This window comes from Oncorhynchus mykiss, chromosome 10 (assembly GCF_057628025.1).
Source record: "Oncorhynchus mykiss isolate SJ-2025 chromosome 10, ASM5762802v1, whole genome shotgun sequence".
NCBI lineage: Eukaryota > Metazoa > Chordata > Actinopteri > Salmoniformes > Salmonidae > Oncorhynchus > Oncorhynchus mykiss.
Genome location: NC_143031.1, coordinates 50,879,103 through 50,895,740, shown reverse-complemented (window position 1 = coordinate 50,895,740; position 16,638 = coordinate 50,879,103). Strand labels below are relative to the sequence as shown.

Sequence of the window (16,638 nt, the reverse complement as noted above, 5' to 3'; positions counted from 1 at the left end):
TCGAGGGAGGGCCTCCCTGTGTCACTCCCACCGGCTCTCAGCCATGTTCCCTTGAATACCGATTCCTCAACCGTGCTGCCAGTTATCCTCCGGGTGCACTCATCAGAAGAGTGCCACAGCCAGTGGATCCTGCCTGGATCGATGGAATTTGGCAGACCAATATTATTTTTATTTGTCAAACGGCAGCCAAGCATCGATGATCATGTAACCAGAATAAAAAAAAAGACCCAAGAGAGAGGAGCATCAAGCTCATCACATTGCACTTTCACCACCCTGTGAAGTTCATCGTCATTTATTTCATATGTAGCCTAATAAACTGCACACTTTCCCAATGAGTCGTTGTGGGAGGACAACACGTCATCGCGTGGCACCCAAGTTTACTTCAATATGATGGTTATTTGGTAGACACTAAAAGATCCCACCTTGTCTAGCGTATTTTGTTGTCTGCATTTGGAAAGTTAACCGGAGAATGTTCTGTTTCCATCAGGCCTGTCATGACATTTTTTCTGCAACATGTACTTTACTCGCATAATAAGGTTGGATGAAAACCTGGTTAGTGTCGACAAAAAAAATAAAAAATCACTGGACAAGTTAATGGAAACATAGCTATTGATTATATTAACATGATAAATAACTGGCAAAACAAACACATTATTTATTTGGTAACTTTATTGAAGTCACCCCCCTTCCCCAATTTGTAAAATTAAACCAAACTAATGAATAAAAAAAGGTGTGGAAAATAAATAAAATGTTTATACTGGAATTTTATTCCATGTAGTCCATCAAATGTCTTTGCACTCAAAGCAAAACCCACAATAGCCCCCTCTGTACACCTTCAGTTTCTCCCCCAAAATGCCAACCTTTGTGAAATGTAAATTATACACTTTAGAATTAAATATGGGTAGTTTTATATATTCAATCAAAATATCTACCAACAGCTTGTGTCTTACCACTCATTAACGGTGTTAAAATGAATAGCTCTACTTTCAAGGAGGCACATGGAGGATTTTTTAAAACATTTTTATAAACAATGTCATCCTTTGTTTGTTTAAAAACTCTCCTGCAGAAAATCTACTGCATATCAGCAATGGAGAGTGATAGAATATAACAACTTCAATGCAAATAACAAAGACTGCAACTGCATAGTGCAATCCCCATTCCCAAAAGAAGTTACCATTTCCTATTGAAATGGAGTCCCAAGGGGTCCTTGTATACAACATAAGGACATGAAGTCTGCTGCTAATGCAAACATACTGATCCTCATCTGTGGCCAAGTAAACATACAATTCTAGGTTTTTATAATGCAAGGCTAGCAGGAGAGGTGGTCTCTTTCCTTTAAGCCATAGAGAACCAAATGAGTGGGGCTGAGCTGAGGGACCGCAGAGGGCATGGAAAAGGAGGGGAAACCGGGGGTTCCCCTACCCCATTTAAGAGCGCAAAATTGGGATACACGGGAGAGGCTTGGATAGGTGGGAATATAGGTGGGTGATAGGTAGGAAATGGGAGATTTTAGAGAACAGTGAGATGATGATAGTGGTATGTAGACCACCAGCAGGCAGGGCGCCAGGGGCAGGGGGCTCTACTCTAGATCAGGTCAGCCACATTCATGGGCATCTCTTCTACTGTGGTGTTGTAGAACGTCTCAATGTCCCGGAGAGTGCGCTTGTCCTCCTCTGTCACCATGTTGATGGCAACACCCTTTCTGCCAAAACGGCCTCCCCTCCCGATCCTGGCACACAACATTTAAAGACAAGGTTAATATGAACGCTGCCAATCTGCATTTAGAATTAAAACAGTAGTGAAATAAACATGAAATGAAACAAACCAGGAGGAATGTGAGCAGATCAATATAGATAACTCTGGAAATGTAAAAAAATAAACAAGAATTCCTGATTCATTCGCTTTATAACTAGGGTGGCAACAAATTCTACAGGTGGAATTCAAACCTGAGTTAAGCACACAAAAATTATACATGATTCCCTTTTAATGCACTTCTCTCTATGCATTTTCTGACCTTTAATTTAAGCATGAGAATAGCATGCTATTCACACGCTATTCATTCTGGGGTGGAGACCCAAAAACTTAAGTTGTGGCAAAGGCGTCTTTATACGCCGTATTCTGACATCTACCTCATTCCCTCATAATTCCACTACCTTTACGCACGATGAATAATGTCGAGCAACTTGTCGGTTCCAAGTAGAACATCTTTCTTTTATCCAACAGAAATAACACCATTCTCCATGCACTATTGATTAGAGCTAGGTAAATTAGTAAGCCGTTTGGATAAGGGGATTGTTAATAAATCTAAATAAATGTGAAACCAGTCAAAGGGTAGCAAACTGAAGCATATTAACATATCACCTTTCCCACAGTGAAGTTCATGAAATGCTGGCCTTATAACTTGGGGTGAAATTTGGAGACCCGAGGTATAGGCTTCTGTAGCCATGCACAAATGGCAGTATAACGCCAAACCTACAGAGTTTATTTATGATTTCTAGAATGTTTTAATTAGAGTGAGCTCCAAAAGTATTGGGACAGTGACACATTGTTGTTTTGCCTCTGTACTTCAGCACTTTGGAATTGAAATGATACAAGGAAGTTCAAGTGCAGACTATCAGCCTTACTTTGAGGGAATTTTCATCCATATCGGGTGAATCGTTTAGAAATTACAGCAATTCATGTACAGTGCCTTGCGAAAGTATTCGGCCCCCTTGAACTTTGCGACCGTTTGCCACATTTCAGGCTTCAAACATAAAGATATAAAACTGTATTTTTTGTGAAGAATCAACAACAAGTGGGACACAATCATGAAGTGGAACGACATTTATTGGATATTTCAAACTTTTTTAACAAATCAAAAACTGAAAACTGTGTTTGAGCAGGGCTGAAACAAAAGTCTGCACACCCTGTACCTCTCCTGGAGAATGGTTGGCTAACCTGCAACATTACAATTACCCCCCCCCCCCCACTGTATATCATACCTTCTTTTTATACAGTGCCTTGCGAAAGTATTCGGCCCCCTTAAACTTTGCGACCTTTTGCCACATTTCAGGCTGTATTTTTTTGTGAAGAATCAACAACAAGTGGGACACAATCATGAAGTGGAACGACATTTATTGGATATTTAAAACTTTTTTAACAAATCAAAAACTGAAAAATTGGGCGTGCAAAATTATTCAGCCCCCTTAAGTTAATACTTTGTAGCGCCACCTTTTGCTGCGATTACAGCTGTAAGTCGCTTGGGGTATGTCTCTATCAGTTTTGCACATCGAGAGACTGAAATTTTTTCCCATTCCTCCTTGCAAAACAACTCGAGCTCAGTGAGGTTGGATGGAGAGCATTTGTGAACAGCAGTTTTCAGTTCTTTCCACAGATTCTCGATTGGATTCAGGTCTGGACTTTGACTTGGCCATTCTAACACCTGGATATGTTTATTTTTGAACCATTCCATTGTAGATTTTGCTTTATGTTTTGGATCATTGTCTTGTTGGAAGACAAATCTCCGTCCCAGTCTCAGGTCTTTTGCAGACTCCATCAGGTTTTCTTCCAGAATGGTCCTGTATTTGGCTCCATCCATCTTCCCATCAATTTTAACCATCTTCCCTGTCCCTGCTGAAGAAAAGCAGGCCCAAACCATGATGCTGCCACCACCATGTTTGACAGTGGGGATGGTGTGTTCAGCTGTGTTGCTTTTACGCCAAACATAACGTTTTGCATTGTTGCCAAAAAGTTCAATTTTGGTTTCATCTGACCAGAGCACCTTCTTCCACATGTTTGGTGTGTCTCCCAGGTGGCTTGTGGCAAACTTTAAACGACACTTTTTATGGATATCTTTAAGAAATGGCTTTCTTCTTACACTCTTCCATAAAGGCCAGATTTGTGCAATATACGACTGATTGTTGTCCTATGGACAGAGTCTCCCACCTCAGCTGTAGATCTCTGCAGTTCATCCAGAGTGATCATGGGCCTCTTGGCTGCCTCTCTGATCAGTCTTCTCCTTGTATGAGCTGAAAGTCTAGAGGGACGGCCAGGTCTTGGTAGATTTGCAGTGGTCTGATACTCCTTCCATTTCAATATTATCGCTTGCACAGTGCTCCTTGGGATGTTTAAAGCTTGGGAAATCTTTTTGTATCCAAATCCGGCTTTAAACTTCTTCACAACAGTATCTCGGACCTGCCTGGTGTGTTCCTTGTTCTTCATGATGCTCTCTGCGCTTTTAACGGACCTCTGAGACTATCACAGTGCAGGTGCATTTATACGGAGACTTGATTACACACAGGTGGATTGTATTTATCCTCATTAGTCATTTAGGTCAACATTGGATCATTCAGAGATCCTCACTGAACTTCTGGAGAGAGTTTGCTGCACTGAAAGTAAAGGGGCTGAATAATTTTGCACGCCCAATTTTTCAGTTTTTGATTTGTTAAAAAAGTTTGAAATATCCAATAAATGTCGTTCCACTTCATGATTGTGTCCCACTTGTTGTTGATTCTTCACAAAAAAAATACAGTTTTATATCTTTATGTTTGAAGCCTGAAATGTGGCAAAAGGTCGCAAAGTTCAAGGGGGCCGAATACTTTCGCAAGGCACTGTACATAGTCCCTCTATTTTAAGGGACCAAAAGTATTGGGAAAAATTCACTTGTGCCTTGATTACTTCTGGAAGTTCGTTTTGCACAAAGTTTGTATTGCATTTCTGACATTGTTCACTAGCCAACATCAACTTATTTTTGTTCTAACGTATTGTACAACTTTCTCACCTTCCAATATTTCATGGATTGAACAATCAGAGTATCAAGATCAAAGTATTTTTTAAATCTACCAATTGGTGCTGAAAAGGAGACGAATTTGTGTATTTACATGGCTTTCTTTCATTGATCCCTAATATTCTGAAGCGTTAGTGAGTGTCGAGAAGAAAAAAAAAGAAAAAAAAAAAGGTACAGCAAATTTAAAAGGATGGATTTAGATAAATGTACTGACAACTTTATTGACAATCGTTTCAGCGGTTGAATTAAATTTATACAGCATTTATTCAGCATGCGCAAGGGGGTAGTAGACAAGTTTTTTTCTTCTGGTTAGGCCATCGTGATATCTAGCTTCCTCGAGACATTTGTGGGCCTTAATTATTTAATCAAACAGCATGCTTAAAGCATCAGACAAGTTCAGTAGATATAGTTGATTTTATTAAAGCACAAAGTGTGTGTCTATATATGGAAAAGTACACATTTAAAAATGTCAACCAATCGATTGGTCGAAAGAAGAGACTACTTTTGGCCAAGCAATATTTTTTGGGGTCGGGGACAACCCTAATCCATACACCCAGTCACTACAAAGAAACAGGCGTCCTTTCTGACTCACTTGTCAGAGGAGGAAGGAAATCACTCAGGGATTTCACCAGGAGGACAATGGTGATGTTAAAACCGTTACAGAGTTTAATGGCTGTGAAAGGAGAAAACTGCAGATGAATCAAAAACATTGCAAGAGCTTTGCACACCTGGATTGTACAATATTTGCACATTATTCTTAAATTCTTCAAGCTCTCTCAAGTTGGTTTTTGCTAGACAGCCATTTTCAAATCTTGCCATAGATTTTCAAGCCGATTTTTAAGTCAAAACTGTAACTAGGCCACTCCGGAACATTCAATGTCATCTTGCTAAGCAACTCCAGTGTAGATTTGGCCTTGTGTTTTAGGTTAATGTCCTGCTAAAAGTTGAATTAGTATCCCAGTGTGTTGGAAAGCAGCCTGAACCAGGTTTTCCTCAAGGTGCCCTTCTTTGCGATGCATTGAAAAACGGGTGTGTGAAAAAAGGGGTGTGAATAGCTTACGTTCCGAAGGCAATGTAAATGTAATGCGGGTATACCTGACAGTGGCTACTGATAGTGGGCTAATATTTAACACAATACAAATGGTAAAAAATACAGTGAAAAGTCTGGGTATAATTAAAACATTCTAGAAATCATGAATCAACTCTGTTGGTTTGTTGCTACACTGTAATTTGTGCACGGCTGCAGAGGCCTATAGCATGGGTCTCCAAATGCTATCCCAAGGCCAGCATTTCATATAAACTTCCTTGTGGACATTGCTGCCATATGACTGGTTTCACATTTGTCTCCATCGTTAAGGTAAAATAGATCTAAAACAATACTAATTTATATTTACAAATGCCTTATTTAAACGTCTTACTCATTTACCTAGTTCTTATCAATAGCTCTTATCAATTTTCCTTTATCAATTACAATGCAGGGAGAATGGTGTTCTCTATATAAAAAAAAAATTCCCCATGGAACTGACAGGTTTCATCGTCCGTAAAGGTGGTGGAATTATGTTGGAATTAAGTCATGGTGAGAATACAGTATCCTGTAGACGCAGATCTGCCAAACCATTTCTTTGATATTCAGCCCAAACGAAAAGCGGGTGAATATCATGCTATTCTCATGCTTAAGTTTAAGGTCAGAATACACATAGATAGAAAAGTGCATAAAAAGGGAATTCCGTTAAATTTACACACGCTTAAACTCGGGTCGGAATTCCCCACTAAGGGATTTCAATGGGGCGTTGGAATCAACTGTTGGAATCAAGGCAATAGAATGATTATTCAAATTCTATAGTAACAATATAATAGTGAGCACTTTGAATACACTGTTGTTTGACATGACAACGAATGAAAAAGCCCAGGGAGGAATTATTGTGACAGGATAGGAACCAAAGTGTTGGTCAGTGTTACCTAGGGGACCCTATAATCTAGCTACATTAAATGTTTTCTCTTAGCTACATCATATAGCTAACATTTTCATGCTTCGCCTATTCCTCTTTGATTTAGAAGATACTGTTGCACAAAAACAATGATGACTTAGGCCTTCACCAGCACTGGTATCAGGCTGTATTAGCTAACTGGTGATTAGCATTAGCAGCTAAAACTATACAATTTTAGTAACAACTTGCTAAAAAAAGACACTAGCTGTTTGCACACTGCAAGACACACAACGCTTGTGGATTTATATTAAGAAGCAAAGTGGAAATGAGCATCGTTGTCATCAACATCTTGTCGCAAGTGCTGTATTAACTATGCAGACTGAGCGCAAGTGGTCGTAGCATATCATATTTAGCGGAGTAGCATATCACATTTAACAAACCAAACATTCAGGCCTCTGCATCATTACCAGTATATAGTAAAATACGCTATACCACTCATCCCTAAGGGTCCCTCCTACCTGTGAATGTAGTTCTCACGGTTGGTCGGCAGGTCATAGTTGATAACCAGAGACACCTGCTGAACATCAATTCCTCGGGCCTGAAAGGAGAAACATGATCAGCACTCCTGCAATGCCTGACCTCTAGCTGCCATTGCTTTATTACCCTGAACACTGGTGCAGGCTAGCATAGTCCTGTGTGGATCAGTTGGTAAGAAAGTGTGGTGATAGCAATGCCAAAGGTTATGGGTTCAGATCCAACAGTGATCACATACTAAAAATGTATACATGTTGCCACTTGATTCAAACTTTGTCATCACTGTTCATTAAGAGTAGGCTAATTAAATAAATCATATAGAGCCCACTTACACATTCAATTAAGATATTAACATAATTTTACATCCAACATATGAAAAGATTCAGGGCACAGCGTGCTCTACCAAGGTAGTCCTGAACTCAACTCACCAGCAGATCTGTGGTGATGAGAACACGGCTGGAGCCAGAGCGGAACTCCCTCATGATCAGGTCCCTCTCCTTCTGGTCCATGTCACCGTGCTGGGGAGGAAGGACGACTCTACATTTAGCAGACACTTATACCGAGCCCCTTATAGTCAGACAAGATAGTTAGCCTGGATCTGACATCACCTTAGTGAATGAACACCACAAGCATTTCATGAATCTCGATACCGTACCAAGATCAAACAGTTACAAAAATCATAAAAAATACACAACAAATGCTGATCTATGGGAATCATACAAATGCTGATCTATGGGAATCATACAAATGCTGATCTATGGGAATCATACAACTGCTGATCTATGGGAATAATACAAATGCTGATCTATGGAAAATATACAACTGCTGTTCTATGGGAATCATACAAATGCTGATCTATAGGAATCATACAAATGCTGATCTATGGAAAATATACAAATGCTGATCTATGGGAATCATACAAATAATGATCTATGGGAATCATACAAATGCTGATCTAACCAGATCAACGGGATGATTTCTGCACAAATAGAGGCACTAAGAAGTACAGGAGGAACTTTGTGACAAAGATAGGAACTATACTGTGGAGATCGAAGGCTGTGGCTTCTGTAGATATTGCAAACTAATGTGTTTAATGTAAACGATGACATCTCAATAGGATAAATTACAGACACTTCAACCCTGTGCCCGTATTAAGTGTTCAACTCAATGACGAGTTTGTGCCGATAGCATGTACCAACCCGTTGCTCACGGCAGAGTCGGTTTGGGATGAATATGGCTTTGTCTCTCTCCCCCTGGCAGATAAGACTCAGTGCCACTCAAAAGACAGGGGGTGGAACTAACCACTTTTAAAAAATCAACGGCACTCTCCCAGACACAGATTGAGCTAGTCCGAGAGATCATGCTTTTAATCCAGGACTAGGCATAAATCGGCACCTGGAAACCCAGCTCATAAACTGTTATCAGTTTTCAGAAAGTATTCACACCAATTTACTTTTTCCACATTTTATTGTGTTACTGCCTAAATTTAAAATGTATAACATTTAGATTTCTTTGTCACTGGCCTACACACAACACTTAATTAAGTTTTTCCAATTTTCTTTTTTACAAATAAATTCAAAATGAAAAGCTGAAATGTCTTGAGTCAAAAAGCATTTAACCCCTTTGTTATGGCAGGCCTAAATAAGTCCAGGAGTATCAAATCAAATGGATTTATAAGGCCATTTTCACAACCGCATGTCACAAAGTGCTGATGCAGAAACCCAGCCTAAAACCGCAGAGAGCCAGCAATGCAAAGGTTTGAATATTTGCTTAACAAGTTACATAATACAGAGCCTTCAGAAAGTATTCATACCCCTTCACTTGTTCTACATTTTGTTGTGTTACAGCCTGAAAATGATTGTCAAGCAATGATCAACAAGCAATTTGACATAGCTTGAAGAGTTTAAAAAAAAATATTAAAAAAATGGGAGACTTACCCAGAAAGACTCACAGCTGTAATTGCTGACAAAGGAGATTCTAACATGTACTGACACAGGGGATTGAACACTTATCTAATCAAGATATATTAGGGTTTTATTTAGCTCGTCTTTTTTTATATACAAATGTTCTTCCACTTTGAGTATTTTATGTAGATTGTTGACAAAAAAAAAACAATTCAATCAATTTTAATCCCACTTTGTAACACAACAAAATGTGGAAAAAGTCAAGGGGTGTGAATACTTTCTGAAGGCCCTGTATGCCTTTGTTCATCATCATCCTCCACATACCTGAGTGGTATATGACAACATATTATTACTAAAACATCAACGCACATAACACTAACCATTATCAACCCATACAGTGGGGCAAAAAAGTATTTAGTCAGCCACCAATTGTGCAGTTCTCCCACTTAAAAATATGAGAGGCCTGTAATTTTCATCATAGGTACACTTCAACTATGACAGACAAAATGAGAAGAAAAAAAATCCAGAAAATCACATTGTAGGATTTTTTATGAATTTATTTGCAAATTATGGTGGAAAATAAGTATTTGGTCAATAACAAAAGTTTATCTCAATACTTTGTTATAAACCCTTTGTTGGCAATGATAGAGGTCAAACGTTTTCTGTAAGTCTTCACAAGGTTTTCACACACTGTTGCTGGTATTTTGGCCCATTCCTCCATGCAGATCTCCTCTAGAGCAGTGATGTTTTGGGGCTGTTGCTGGCCAACACGGACTTTCAACTCCCTCCAAAGATTTTCTATGGGGTTGAGATCTGGAGACTGGCTATGCTACTGCAGGACCTTGAAATGCTTCTTACGAAGCCACTCCTTTGTTGCGCGGGCGGTGTGTTTGAGATCATTGTCATGCTGAAAGACCCAGCCACGTTTCATCTTCAATGCCCTTGCTGATGGAAGGAGGTTTTCACTCAAAATCTCACGATACATGGCCCCATTCATTATTTTCTTTACATGGATCAGTCGTCCTGGTCCCTTTGCAGAAAAACAGCGCCAAAGCATGATGTTTCCACCCCCATGCTTCACAGTAGGTATGGTGTTCTTTGGATGCAACTCAGCATTCTTTGTCCTCCAAACACAACGAGTTGAGTTTTTACCAAAAAGTTCTATTTTGGTTTCATCTGACCATATGACATTCTCCCAATCTTCTTCTGGATCATCCAAATGCTCTCTAGCAAACTTCAGACAGGCCTGGACATGTACTGGCTTAAGCAGGGGGACACGTCTGGCACTGCAGGATTTGAGTCCCTGGCGTAGTGTGTTGCTGATGGTAGGCTTTGTTACTTTGGTCCCAGCTTTCTGCAGGTCATTCACTAGATCACCCCCGTGTGGTTCTGGGATTTTTGCTCACCGTTCTTGTGATCATTTTGACCCCACGGGGTGAGATCTTGCGTGGAGCCCTAGATTGAGGGAGATTATCAGTGGTCTTGTATGTCTTCCATTTCCTAATAATTGCTCCCACAGTTGATTTCTTCAAACCAAGCTGCTTACCTATTGCAGATTCAGTCTTCCCAGCCTGGTGCAGGTCTACAATTTTGTTTCTGGTGTCCTTTGACAGCTCTTTGGTCTTGGCTATAGTGGAGTTTGGAGTGTGACTGTTTGAGGTTGTGGACAGGTGTCTTTTATACTGATAACAAGTTCAAACAGGTGCCATTAATACAGGTAACGAGTGGAGGACAGAGGAGCCTCTTAAAGAAGAAGTTACAGGTCTGTGAGAGCCAGATATCTTGCTTGTTTGTAGGTGACCAAATACTTATTTGCAAATAAATTCATTAAAAATCCTACAATGTGATTTTCTGTTGTTTTTTTCTAATTCTGTCTGTCATAATTGAAGTGTACCTATGATGAAAATTATAGGCCTCACTCATCTTTTTAAGTGGGAGAACTTGCACAATTCGTGGCTGACTAAATACTTTTTTGCCCCACTGTATGTCCATCACCAAACACATACCTGGGTGTTAGGTATGACAACACTGTGGGACATGGACACAAAGCTGGAGGTGCAGGAGCTCTTACCAGGGCAGAGACAGTAAAGTCCCTGGCATGCATCTTCTCAGTCAGCCAGTCCACCTTCCTGCGGGTGTTGATGAAGATCACAGCCTGGGTGATGGTCAGGGTCTCGTACAGATCACACAGGGTGTCCAGCTTCCACTCCTAACAATGGAAATGGGGTTGAATTGAGACTGAAGACATGGGAGTAACGTTACTTTATAGCTAAGTAGTGGAGAGGGAGAGATCCCAGCCACGGTGGAGAGCAGTCTGCTTTCTTTGCCAAAGAACACCGTTCCTCTAACAGCATGGGAGACGGAGGGAACTCGGGACCCCAAAAACATTTAAAAGAGTGCTTAAAAGGATATAGCTACACATTATTAGTATCACTGTAGAAAGATTTTTTCATACAAAATCAACCATTTTGATAATCAAATAATCAAGTACTACAAGTTTAACGAAGGAGAGGCGATCTCTAAACTCATCACTAGCTATGTTTTCATGAACCTTTCCAGTGATGGTCAACATTTAGAATGCTTGCACAGAAAATACATGCGACAATTGCCTGCTACGGTGCGTTTCCATTGAAATATCTTGTATCGATAAACTCAGCTGGATGTAATGACGTCACACTTTCGCAGAAACCCTACAGTGTCAAAACAAAATGAAGAGATTAAAGTGTTACCATTAAATTACGCATTAATGCATTGCCGACAGCCTGTATGCCCTCACACCAGCATACATAGAATGCAATAATTGACTAATATTTGCCATATTCTAATAATTCTCATGTGTTGACATATAGCCACGGTTCGTGGAATGGTGAAACTTGCACTCCTGTAGCGGTGAAACTTGCACTCCTGTAGCGGTGAAACTTGCCAGCCAACCAGAAAAGAAAAGCGAAGCAATTCCGGCATTCTTTAAAGTCAATGTTCTGAAAAAAACTTTTTTATAGTTCGAAAAAATGATTTTGCAAGCGGTATAATTTAGAACTAAATGTTGAGCTTTATAGTTACGTGATGACACCACGTGCCCCACAAATTCAAAATGATTCACCAAAAACTGTTTCCAGCATCATTTGTCACAACAAAGGTTCGACAAAAGAACAATCTACCCCTGTTGAACGACCTCAGAAAACAATTGTAGACCTCCACAAGTCAGGTTCATCCTTGAGAGCAATTTCCAAAACGCCTGAAGGTACCACGTTCATCTGTACAAATAATAGTATAAACACCATGGGACCACGCAGCCGTCATACCGCTCAGGAAGGAGACGCATTCTGTTTCCTAGAGATGAATGTACTTTGGTGCTAAAAGTGCAAATCAATTAACAGCAAAGGACCGTGTGAAGATGATAGAGGAAACAGGTACAAAAGTATCTATATCCACAGTAAAAACGAGTCCTATATCGACATAACCTGAAAGGCCACTCAGCAAGGAAGAAGCCACTTCTCCAAAACTGCCATAAAAAAGCCAGACGACACTTTGCAACTGCACATGGGACAAAGATTGTACTTTTTGGAGTAATGTCCTCTGGTCTGATGAAACAAAAATAGAAATGTTTGGCCATAATGACCATCGTAATGTTTGGAGGAAAAAAGGGGAGGCTTGCAAGCCGAAGAACACCATCCCAACCGTGAAGCACGGGGGTGGCAGCATCATGTTGTGGGGGTGCTTTGCTGCAGGAGGGACTGGTGCACTTCACAAAATAGATGGCATCAGGAGGCAGGAAAATTATGTGGATATATTGAAGCAACATCTCAAGACATCAGTCAGGAAGTTAAAGCTGGGTCTTCCAAATGGACAATGACCCCAAGCATACTTCCAAAGTTGTGGCAAAATGGTTTAAGGACAGAAAAGTCAAGGTATTGGAGTGGCCATCACAAAGCCCTGACCTCAATCCTATGGAAAATTTGTGGGCAGAACTGAAAAAGTGTGTGCGAGAAAGGGGGCCTACAAACCTGACTCAGGTGCACCAGCTCTGTCAGGAGGAATGGGACAAAATTCACCCAACTTATTGTGGGAAGCTTGTGGAAGGCTACTCGGAATGTTTGACCCAAGTTAAACAATTTAAAGGCAATGCTACCAAAAACTAATTGAGTGTATGTAAACTTCTGACCCACTGGGAATGTGATGAAAGAAATAAAAAGCTGAAATAAATAATTCTCTCTGCTATTATTCTGACATTTCACATTCTTAAAATAAAGTGGTGATCCTAACTGACCTAAAACAGGGAATTCTTACTAGGATTAAATGTCAGGAATTGTGAAAAACTGAGTTTAAATGTATTTGGCTATTGTGTATATAAACTTCCGACTACAACTGTATGTGGTCAGAACAGTTACTATTGAGGGGGGGGGGGGGGGGGGGTTGCAAATATCGATAGTTACATACAGTATCAGAACTGGAGTTCTAACCAGTTTTAGGAGGGCGTGTCATATTTGTATGGTTCCCCCCGTTGCCCCTCCTTCTCCCGACAGTAGGGCCTGCTCTGCTCCTTCTCCCGTAAAGTGAAAGTGCATTTCCCAGCTGATAATCACTCCGAAACAAAATAAGTTTTGTTTACTGTCTCAATACCTTTGGAGCCCATTATAATGCCTTTATTGCTTTTGTTCTGACTTTAACAAGGCCACTTGACACTTATAATGATGTTTAGGTTACAGATGTTTTCATCATTAGACGGCTCGTGGTTGGGGTATTTTTTTTAAAATGTTGTCATTATAAAAAACTGTTACCGTGTTCCAACACATATGCTTTCTGTTTCATACTGTAGTTGTAACACAGGCACTCAACCAATAAAATAGATTGAACACTTTTCTTTGTTTGTTTTTTAATTTTACCCCTTCTTCTCCCCAATTTCGTGGTATCCAATTGTTTAGTAGCTACTATCTTGTCTCATCGCTACAACTCCCGTACGGGCTCGGGAGAGACGAAGGTTGAAAGTCATGCGTCCTCCGATACACAGCCCAACCAAGCCGCACTGCTTCTTAGCGAAACACTTTAATGAATTTGTTTGTTTGTTTTGTTTTTACATATAGCCTACAGTAACAAACTAATGAAAACACTATTGTGTTATTTTAAATGAAATACAAATCGTATTCCAATGCTATCCAAGGCCTTCGTTAACACAATCAAAAAAATGAATATTTTTGAGATAGCATATAATACATTTATTAATTATGTTATGTTGCAGTCTGGTGTTAAATAGGGAGCCAATTTGATTTGAGCACTTATTTCCATAACTGATCAAAACTCGTTTTCTCACGGCTCTCTCTTGTCCCTCTGAAGCAGACGTATGGTGAGCAATATGTTTGAAACCTCGATGGGCAATAAATTGCATATCGTATCTTGAGATCCCAGGCAATTCCGAGCCCAAAGAGTTACTGTGTTGTATTGACAAAATGTGTCTACTTCATGACCTTTGTTCTTCTTTTAGATACATTTTTTTTAAAATGTTAAAATCAACTGTTTTACTTACATATAGGATGCTCCATGAGTTGATTTATTATTATGTATTACTAGTAGAGCAAAGAGCCTCACGAAACTCTTGTATCACAAGCATATATAAAGAGCCTTATATTTTATCTATATATACTTTTCTAGAACAAGCAACTAGAACAGCAATACCTCTTTCTCCACGTTAATGTAGAACTGGCGAATACCCTCTAGGGTGAGCTCCTCCTTCTTCACAAGGATACGGATTGGGTCACGCATGAACTTCTTGGTGACTTCCAGCACATCCTGAGGCATGGTGGCAGACAGGAGCACCACCTGGAAAATAGGGTTGAGAAAAGGTATTAGCTAGGCTCTATAGAACAAAATTCCTGACAGAGGAAAGTCTCTCTCTCTCTCAGAAATAAATATTCTATATTCGCCAAGATTATGCTTAATTCTGTTGCAAAACAATTTGTCAGCAAAACAATCTTAATTAAAAGTCCTGAATTTCCAGAGAGGCAGCAGGAAGAGCATGAAATCAAATCAAATATATTGGTCGCATTCACAGATTTGCAGATGTTATCACAAGTACAGCATAATGCTTATGTTTCTAGCTCCAACACTGCAGTAATCTATATATCAGGAATCAAGGTAAGACCCAAGTGCAGTCTGTGTGAAGTAACAATGTTTATTGTAACAACAGGGGTAGGCAAACGACAGGTCAAGGAAGGCAGGGGTCGATAATCCAGAGTAGAGGCCAAGGTACAGGACGGCAGGCAGGCTCAGGTCAGACAGAGGTCGGTAATCCAGAGGCGGAGCAAAGGAACAGTACGGCAGGCAGGGTCAGGGTCAGGGACAGGCAGAGTGGTTAGGCGGGCGGGTACAGGGTCAAGAATGGCAAGGGTCAAAAACCAGGAGGATGAGAAAAGGAGAGACTGGGGAAAAACAGGAGCAGAGATAAACGCTAGTTGACTTGAACAAACAAGACGAACTGGCACATACAGACAGAAAATATAGGTATAAATACCAAGAGGCTAAGTGGGGAAGATGAGCAACACCTGGAGGGGATGGAGACAAGCACAAGGACAGGTGAAACAGATCAGGACGTGACAGTACCCCCCCCCCCCACCCCTCTAGGGACGCCACCTGGCGTTCCACCTGGGCGGATACCTGGTTGACTGGGGGTGCCGGCGGTGAAAGTCGGCAATGAGGGCCCGGGTCCAGGATGTCTTTAGCGGGAACCGAGCACCTCTCCTCCGGGCCATAACCCTCCCAGTCAACCAGGTACTGGAAATCCCTGCCCCGAACCCTCAGGAGGCGTCTCACCGTGTACGCTGGCTGGCCACCAATGACACAGGGGGAAGGGATGGGCCTAGAAACAGAAGACAAGGGGCAGTCAGACATGGTTTTTGACTCTAGACACAGAAAGGGTAGGAAAAATATGGAGAGTAAGGGGCAACAGAGGATGAACAGCAGAGGGGCCAATGATCTTGGAGCGGGGGGGAAAGGCCTCGGCTTCCGGGGGTGTAGTCGCGGCACTATAGCGGCATGCCAGCGCCTCAGGCTTGACCTTCTTGGATACCGGTCGGTGCTGCGGAATCGAAGTGGCCCGGGCCTTACTGAACCCCTCCAGGAGGGTCTGGTACTCTGCGAAGCTGGCGGAGAGGTCGGGGCAATTTCCAAGCCCCCAGGAACACTTCCCGCGGCAGGCAGAGCTGACTTCAGGCAATGAGTGTGGCAGGACAGGCTCCAGCCCACAATGGCACCAGTAGCCCAGTCAATGAGGGATTGTGTCGCTGGAGCCAAGAGAATCCCAATACCACGGTACCCTGCGGACACTCAACCATAAATTGGTATAAATGTACGGATATAAAAGTACGGATAATCCTGATTTGGACAATATAGATTAATGAGCCAAATCTCGTTTTCGTCCACTTTCATATTCAAAAGGATCCACCTTCCTTGCGAAACATTCCTGACTATTTACACATTCAGATCGTAATATTTGTTTATTAATATCATCACACCT

At 41.0% G+C, this 16,638-nt stretch overlaps 1 protein-coding gene across 2 annotated transcripts in view; it reads right to left on the bottom strand.

The window, feature by feature from the left end:
* Window positions 1-654: 654 nt before the first annotated feature.
* LOC110534222 (eukaryotic initiation factor 4A-I) overlaps window positions 655-16,638 on the bottom strand; it is a 40,337-nt gene continuing 24,353 nt past the window's right edge. The window contains exons 7-11 of one of the 2 annotated variants that reach the window (XR_016483783.1): window positions 14,802-15,981; window positions 11,203-11,340; window positions 7,656-7,745; window positions 7,212-7,291; window positions 655-1,729 (exon numbers count right to left, since the gene is read on the bottom strand). Coding sequence is in view for 1 of the 2 variants with exons in the window: in XM_021618946.3 (XP_021474621.1) it covers window positions 1,585-1,729; window positions 7,212-7,291; window positions 7,656-7,745; window positions 11,203-11,340; window positions 14,802-14,945 (597 nt within the window). In the remaining variant the exon portion in view is untranslated. The remainder of the gene's footprint in view (window positions 1,730-7,211; window positions 7,292-7,655; window positions 7,746-11,202; window positions 11,341-14,801; window positions 15,982-16,638) is intronic. The other variant, XM_021618946.3, reaches the window with a different exon arrangement.